The sequence below is a fragment of the Mangifera indica genome, unplaced genomic scaffold (assembly GCF_011075055.1).
Source record: "Mangifera indica cultivar Alphonso unplaced genomic scaffold, CATAS_Mindica_2.1 Un_0201, whole genome shotgun sequence".
Taxonomy (NCBI): domain Eukaryota; kingdom Viridiplantae; phylum Streptophyta; class Magnoliopsida; order Sapindales; family Anacardiaceae; genus Mangifera; species Mangifera indica.
Genome location: NW_025401293.1, coordinates 1 through 9000, shown reverse-complemented (window position 1 = coordinate 9000; position 9000 = coordinate 1). Strand labels below are relative to the sequence as shown.

The 9000-nt window shown below is 30.8% G+C and overlaps 1 protein-coding gene across 1 annotated transcript; it reads right to left on the bottom strand.

Moving 5' to 3' along the window:
* Window positions 1-8325: 8325 nt before the first annotated feature.
* Window positions 8326-8817, bottom strand: LOC123208260 (protein YIF1B-like; the record flags this gene model as incomplete). Its single annotated transcript, XM_044625634.1, has 1 exon — window positions 8326-8817. A coding segment is annotated over one exon (405 nt), but the record flags the coding sequence as incomplete, so codon positions are not given.
* Window positions 8818-9000: the final 183 nt, after the last annotated feature.

The window sequence follows — 9000 nt, the reverse complement described above, 5'->3', positions numbered from 1 at the left end:
CTTGGTAAGAGTCATAGTCTCCTCTTTACCAAACATACTTAATACTACTTGTTGCCCTTTTGAGCTTCTTCACTTTAATGTTTGGGGTCCTACTCATGTCCTGTCGTTGTTATCTTTTTGGTATTATATGTCTATTTTTCATGATTTTAATCGGTATACATGGTTATACCTTATGTTTAAAAAATCTGATATTATTGCTACATTTGCAAAATTTAAATTAATGATAGAAAACCTTCTTGCATGTCTTATTCAAATTATTTGTTCTAATAGAGGTGTTGAATTTGATAACAAATTACTTTGTTCTTTCCTTAAGTCACACAATATTACACATCAACTGTCATATTCCTATACTTATACCATAATGTTGCTGAGAGGAAATACCATGACATAGTGGAAAAAGGTTGTTATCTCTTATTATAGGCTAACCTATCCTCTGCCTTTTAGGTAGAGGTATTTTCTACTACTATGTTTTTTATTATTAGGTTGCCCACACTACTACTTAAGAATAAAAGTCCCTTTGAAGCTCTTCTTCAACACTCCCCAAACTAAGAAGTCTTGTAGACCTTTGGGTATGTTTCCTATCCCCTACTTATTTTGACTACTCCACATAAACTAGTTCCTCGTTCTATTATTTGTTTATTCTCGGAGTATGATGCTTTATATCATGGGTATTGGTGTCTCCATGTGCCAACTAGTATGTTGATCTTCTATCCTCAAAGCCTCCTACAAGGTTTTGCTTATTGTCATTTCCTTTTGCCACTCTTTAGATCTCTAATGTGATGGGCTCATATCTATCTCAACCTCTTATTGTGTCATATGTGTTTATGCAACCTAACAACAATTCTTCACTAATTTCAGAGACTATTGGTCCTCTTGGTTCACCTTCAGTTGCTCCCACTTCTTTGGACACCTCTATTTCTGATAGATTTGAGACACTATCTCTCAGACCCAAGTTTTGAAGCATTAATGAGATCATGACTTCTCTTCCTCATATGATTCCTCTAGCTCTCACTGTCAAAGTAACTAATCTCACATTTTATGAACCTATAACTTTCAAACAAGCCTAGTCTTTTCTATATTGGCATCAAACAATGTGTGAGGAATATAATGCCCTTATGAGAAATAACATTTCGGTTCTTGTTCTATCGTTTCTTCAATATAATTTGGTGGGTTATCATTAGGTCTACAAAGCCAAACATCATGCTAATGGGTTAGTTAAGCGATATAAGGCTCGTTTGTTTGTTAAAGGTTTTTACTAACATACTAGTTTGGATTTTGTAGAAACATTTAGTCTTGTTGTCAAGCCTACCACTATCCAGATGATTCTTACTCTCGCCACCATATATGATTGGCCACTATATCAACTTGATGTCAAGAATGTCTTTCTTCAAAGATATCTCAATGAAGAAGTATGTATGGAGCAACCTCTCAATTTCATAGACCTTGGTCGCTTATCTCATGTTTGTCGCTTTATTAAGACTATCTATGACTTTAAACAAACACCTAGAGCATGGTATCATCGATTGTACTCATTTCTACTTGATTCTAGATTTATTAATAGTCGGTTTGATCCTTCATTGTTCATTCGCCATACATCCACCTCAGTTATGCTTCTTCTTGTTTATGTGGATAATTTGGTTATTACTAGTTCTAATGCCCAGACTATTACAGACTGTGTCTCGATATTATGTTTTGCCTTTGCTTGTCAGGATTTGGTACCTTTGGTTTCTTCTTTGGTATTGAAGTTGTTTAACAACTTGCTACCTTACATCTGTCTCAACATCGTTACATAGTAAATGTGCTTCGATACTTCTAACTTAACTCATGCACTTTTTGTGCTACTCTATTTGTTAGTTCCAAGACATCACCATCAGTTGATGATATCTCTTTTCTAGATGCTACACTCTATCATAGCATGATTGGTAGATTTCAGTATCTTATCTCACCCAACCTGATATTGCTTTTGCTATGAATCAGATTGCTTAATGCTTATTTGCTTATACTCACAAAGACATGCATGCAATTAAATGCATTTTTTGCTATATTAAGGGGACCCTATTTCATAGCCTCACATTTTATCATGACTCTAGTCCTCATCTCATTGTTATTCAAATGTTGATTGGGCTATTGATGTTTCAACACGACACTTCATCACTAATGGTTGTGTTTTCCTAGGTCATAACCTTATTTGTTGGATTGCTAAGAAACAAGCTACTATATCTTGCTTTAGCATAGAATTCAAGTATCGATAACTCGCACACGTGATCACTAATATTTGATGGTTTTGTTATCTTCTACGAGAGCTCGACATTCCACAACACTTATCTGCACTTGTGTTTTGTGACAATTGGTCTGCTCTATAGATGGCTACTAATCTAGTGTTTCATGCTTACACATGACATATCAACATCAACTTGCGCTTTATCCACGAGTTAGTTTCCCATGAAGCCATTTGACTCTGACATGTCTCTACCATTTCTCAACTTGTTGATATCTTTACTAAGGGGTTGTCTTGTGAGCATTGTCTTTCCTTGTGCCTTCAATTGCAGCTTCGTGAGCTACTATTGCAATTGCGAGGGAGTGTTAAATAATATTTACTTTCCCATTTGGTTAGATTCTAATTGGATCCAATTTTGATTGATTTAATTTGATTTGATTTGATTCTGATTCAATATTATTATGATTTGATATATATTATTTTTTTCGTTTCATAGGATTAGATTTCCTTTTACAATATTTCATCAATAATATTCATTAAGTTTACAATCCAAATTAAAATTCTTTCCTAGTGCACAATTAGGGTTTTGACTCGCACAATTAATCTGCAATTTGACGAATCGATGTTCCTTCTCAGTTCCATTTGACAAACTGGAAGAAGGAGATGGTTATGCCATCGTCTACCATTAAAGGAGATGTCATCGACGATGCGAAATCAAGTCGAATCTCTTACTCAATTTCAATCAATTTTAGCATGCTTTTCACATTGGAAAACCATTGGAAAGAGGCAGCCGAAGATAGAAGGACATGATTGCAGAAGCAGGATAACAAACTAGAAATATATGGAGTAGACCTGGCCACGAGCCGATTTGGCCCGTGAACCGAACCAAAACCGACCCGTCTTAACCCAGAACCGAAACCAGTATGAATCGAAACCGGTATGAATCGAAACCAAAACCAAAATTTGAAGGTTTGGTTCCGATTTTTCTATTTTCAAACCGTCGAACCGCCAGTTCATAAACTGGCTGTTAAACCGACGGTTCAAAACCTTGTGAACCGGCAATATTAAATTTTTAAATTTTTTTTTATTTTTAAAAATTTAATAAAACCAAACGGTCCCCTGCAAATGCAAGGGACCGTTTGGTTCCTTCCAAAGCAAAATACAGGGGACAACCCCTGTATTTTTAGTTTTTGTAGGGGATGTCCCCTGCATAATTGTACCATTTCATTTCCCCACCCTTTTTTTAATTTTTTCAAAATTTTTCCTATAAATATTCCCTTAATCTCTCTACTCTCTCTCTCAATCTTTCAAACTCTCTCATTTATTCTCATTTCTCATCCTCTCAATTCTCAATACTCTCTAAATATTTCAAAGTCTTTTTCTCAAATTTAATTAAATTCTTTTTTTATTTTTTATTAATTACAATTTTAATTTCTATTATACAATTCATAATTAATTATAGAATTTATCTCTATAATTAATTTTATTTATTATTTATTATTTTTTCATTATCTTTCATAATTAATTATATAATTAATTATATTTATTATCAAAAAATGACAAGTAGTGGAAATTCTTCAAGTAATAGGAGATTCGGTCAATATTCATATATATCAAATGTGAATGAAAATCAATTTGTAGAAGATTTTTCAACACAAAAAAGTGAAAACCAATATATAGAGGTGGAGCAATAGTTAAGATAGCGGAGGTGAATGATAAAGTAAGGGGGTACCACCAGCCATTGGATACGCAAAGATAAGAGAACTGCATACACTTTAATTCTTCTAAACCCCTAGAAGATACGTAAGAAACTTAATTGAAAAATTAAGTCCAAGCTTTTTTTTTAATTTTTAATTATTATAATTAATAATTTAAAAAATAAATCAGGGTCGTGTATTAGAATTGAAGGTTCAGTATCGGTTTCGAACCGGGGTCATGAACCGAAACCGTCGGTTTCGAACTGGGGTCCTAAATCGGAACCGTCGGTTCTGAACCGGTTACGAACCGTTTTATAACAGTTTCGATTTCGAATTCTTATTTTTTTGAACCGTGAACCGACAATTTCAAACCGAAACCGCTAGTTTATGAACCGTGGCCATGACTAATATGGAGGGTGAAAAAAATTCACAAAATCCAAGGGGTGGCTACAAGAAGAAGATTTTGGAAAGTACGAAACATTAGGGGTGCGGTGAAATATCATTTTTCAAAACTTCATGGGGAAATAGGATAAAATTATATATTTTTTAATATTATTAATAAAATAACAATTTTACTCTTAATCCTAATAGAGAATTTTAATAAAAGTTAAATGATGCATGAATATTTGAGTTTTGAAACTTTGTGGGTGGGAGTTTGGGAATAGACTAAACCTTAGGGGGGAATAAGTTTTTTTGGCCTATTCAAAAACTAGTGCTCCTTATTTGCTCGATAATAAAGACGTTATTCAATGAACACTTAATGGTCGATGAGGAGAGATTTTATGGCAATATAGATGAAAACATAGTATTTAATACACACTTATGGGTCGTTTGGTTTTGGGTAACCTTTAATTAACCCAATAATCTATCTTTTGATATTTATCTTGTTTGATTTGTTAAGTAATAAAAAATTATAATAATTTTTCTTATATAAAATGTAATATAAAGAGTAATTTCATTACCATCTCCACCTTAATTTTGATTCATTATTTGACAACATAAGAAAATTATGATATGTTATTAACATAGAAAATAAATTAGAAAATACACAAAACATATGTAAAATACTAATTTATCCAATAATATTTTAAAAGTATTTGAATAAAATAATGTTTTAGTATTCTTTTATTACTATCAACTAAATACAATATTATTTATACATATTAGATTCATCAAATATAGTAAAAATGTATACCAGTAATATTTCAAATAATATATTTTTATGATAATCTTTTCATTTTTTATAGCAAAAGATTACCTAAACTTAGACCTGGTAAAATGGGTGGGTCACCCACTTAAAAACGGGTACGAGTGTTAGATTTTTGGACTCTTACCTTTGGTAATGGATTTCCTTGGGTGGATCAAGTATACCTTAGTCACCTGTTATTTTTTTTTTTTTATCTTCTTTTTCTTCAACATTAGACTTATAACACATCTAACACAAATTTTATATATTTTCTTTCTCTTGACATGAAATGAACTCAAATCCATAATAAAATTAGAAAATTTATTGTGTTGAAAACAAATTTAAAGAATACAAGTAATAGACACTTTGTTATAAATATTCATCATTTGTTCAGTGTTAAAATTTTTCAAATCTATACAAAATATTTGTATAATTTGAGTTAAATTTTTGTTCTTCCACAGAATATTTATGTACATGAAAAGAAAAATATTGAAAATTATAAAATGAACACATTAAAATAATAAAAATAAAAGATAAATGGTGAAAAATTAATATTATCGGGTAACCCATAGGTCAACTTGTACTTGTAGAGTCAAATATAGGTTTTAAAAATCATTATTCATATAACTCGACTCATTTTTTACTCACACCTATTTCTACCCAACCCACATATAACGCAACTTGCATATTTGTAAGGTCTACCTAAACTACCACACCCTTAATGGAATATATGGCATTGAAAGGTGGAAATATTAGTTTGGCATTGGCATGTTAGATTAGTTATATATCGAGTACAATCAATATCAACGTCAAGTTGTTACTTTGTTTAAATTTTAAGTAAAAAATTATACACATAATGGCCTGATGGTAGTAATTGTTATTAGTATTTAGTATTGTATGATACGAAATAATATAAATAAAAAAATAATACATATTTTAGGGTGTACAAAAAATTAATATAATATAATTAATATATTATATGGTATAATGCATATTACTCTCTATCGATAATTTTATTGATACAAATTGACATATTCTTTTAAAGAAATGATAACGTAGTGTGTGTGTGTGTGTGTGTGTGTGTGTATATATATATATGAAAAAAAAGTATATTACTTTAAAGGTGTTTAGCATATGTTTTAAAATAATAATTAAAAATTTTTCTTTTTTATACAACACAATACGTAATATACTATACTAATACAAATTCAATTACTATATCAGTACTCAATCAACAATAAATACCTCTTGGTTAGAGAGATGTTATGCAAGTGCTTGATTCAGGATGATAGTTGTACAAATAAAAAATTATTTTTAAGAAATATTGAAATATGCAAATCAAATCGAGTTTGAGTTCGGTGGTATAAGTTTCTTTAAATTTAATTATTAATTTTAAATTTATTAATTATAATTTTTTAAATTTATGTTTTCAAATAAAATTAAACATTGGAATGAAGTTACTATATTATAAAATAAAAAGAGTAAACTTGTATATGAAAAGAATAATCTTATTTATAATAGTTTAAATGAGTTGTCAAAGTTTCAAAATTCTAATAAGTAATTTTTGTAATTAGGTATGTGAAGTAATTTTTTTTCCAATATGAGATTTTTGCAAATACTGTTTTTAATTCAATTCAATTTCTCATTGATATATATATATATATATATATATGCACACACAAAATAGAAACTAGAAAAACTCAAAATTAAGAAAATAAATTTTTTAGTTGAGCTCAAACCTAACCCTTATGACTTGAGCTCAAATTCAATAATATCTTAACCCACAGCTTAAACTCAAGTGCAAGCATGATTGTTCATGTCGGGTTGAGTGCAACAGCCAATCAAACTTGAGCCACAACTCTTCTTCAATTCCACTGTATCCACAAGGAAATGATACACATCACAGACCAATTTAGTTACCACCGGCAACTTAACCATCAATGCTAGAATTAGGATGAAACAATTGATTAGGGTGTCCTACAAATGTAACATTATGCATAGTGGGCAAAAGTTATTGTACATTCATGCAGAACTGACTTGAACGAGCCCAAAATGAGTTTAATTTATGCGAGTTCGAACTCAAGTCTAAATATTTTATATTATTCAGTTCAAACTTGAGCTTAGGGTGCGAGTCTAAAAAAGTTTGATTCAAATTAACTAAAACAATATTGTTTTCATCAATACACATCAAAATTATATTCTTTCGATCAATTTTAGCTCTACTGTAGGATTGATTCATGCAGAACTGATTTAAACTAGATTATCAGTATGACTTAAATGAGCGTAAAATGAATTTACTATAGGTGAGTTTGAACTTGAGTTTAAATGTTTTATATTGTTTAGTTTAAGCTCAAGCTTGAAGTGTAACTTTAAAAAAATTTGATTCAAATTTACTAAAACAATGTTATTTTGATCAATACATATTAAAATAACATTCTTTTGATTAATTTTGGCTCTACTATAATACTAAACTAAGTTCAATTTGAGTTTAATTCGATATCATAAACTGATCTCAAATTTGATTCGACTCAAATCCATTCTTAGGCAATAGACTGACCCCCGAGGCAGCATGATGCCTCAGGTTGAAGATTTCCGCGCATTCAAAAGCACTTGGGTGGTTACCTGAAACAAGCTTATTAGCCCCTGATACTTCATCTTTTCTTGTTAATTAAATAATCCTCCATGTTGAATAGAACGGCAACAGCGGATCAAATCAAACCATCATAATTTTTTCTATTGAAATATCGAACTCTCTCTTTTAACGAAAAAAAGGTAAAACTATAAAATTTGTATATTAAAATTATCAAACTTTCGTACCACTCTATGAACAGGATTAAAATTTTACCGTATTCCTTTAGAAGTGTTAAACTAATAATTTTATTTTCAAACAAAACAAAAAAATATATATTCTAACTATGTTTGTTCATAATCTTCAATAAAAAATAATAAAAATTTAATTCTCTTAATAAAATCCAAAAGTTCAGCCACTTCAATAAAAAAAAAAACTACAAATTTGACCTATTCAATAAAAAAAAAAATCACCCATTCAATGAAAAAACAAAAAGATAGTTTTATACCTCCAAGTGTTGTAATCCCTCATATTAACAAATTTGGATCTCCAATTTTCTTCCATTACAAAATATCCAAAGAAAATTTATCATTGCTAAGTCTAGAAGCAGAATAATAATCAGTAATAAGACTATAATGAATGCAACATAACAGGATAATCAACTGAGAACTGAATTGCCTGAAACATTTAAAAAGCAGCTATGGACAGAATTGATTCTCACTACAGTATATAAGGATGCAGTTTAAAAAAGCCAGTTAACAGTAATGTTGCCAAGCCACAAGAAAAGTGGGAGCTGAGCAAAAGCAATAAAGATCAGGAGATAATGATGCCTGCTTGAATCATGACTTCTCATCTCAGCGAAGAGGACTCTCTTCATCGTCTTCACCAAGAAGATTCCCATGCACATGCATGTCCAGAGAATCAGCAAATAGTAAGAGTAACTCAACAGGATCCTCCCAAGAACAGCCAGACACACTCCTGCAAAAGCATAACCAGCATATGCCACAATGTCCAGCAAAGGTGCCTCCCCACTACCCAACGAAAGCAGAGTTACTTTCAGGAGCATGACTTGCATAAACCATCCAAGCAATCCCTTGACAAACATCCAGTTTAGAGCTTCTGGGCTAAACCTGGCAGAATATGAATACAGTTATAGAAAACAGTGCAAATTCAAAAATTAAGTGAGCTAATAAATTTTCTTAAGTGGGGATGATTTTGGTATCACAGCATTACACTGAAAGTTGACTAGACTATAACTAAACAAAACAGAAAGCATTAGTATGACATAATTATAGTAGACACCAATGGCAGAGGGGTCTATATCAGCTGT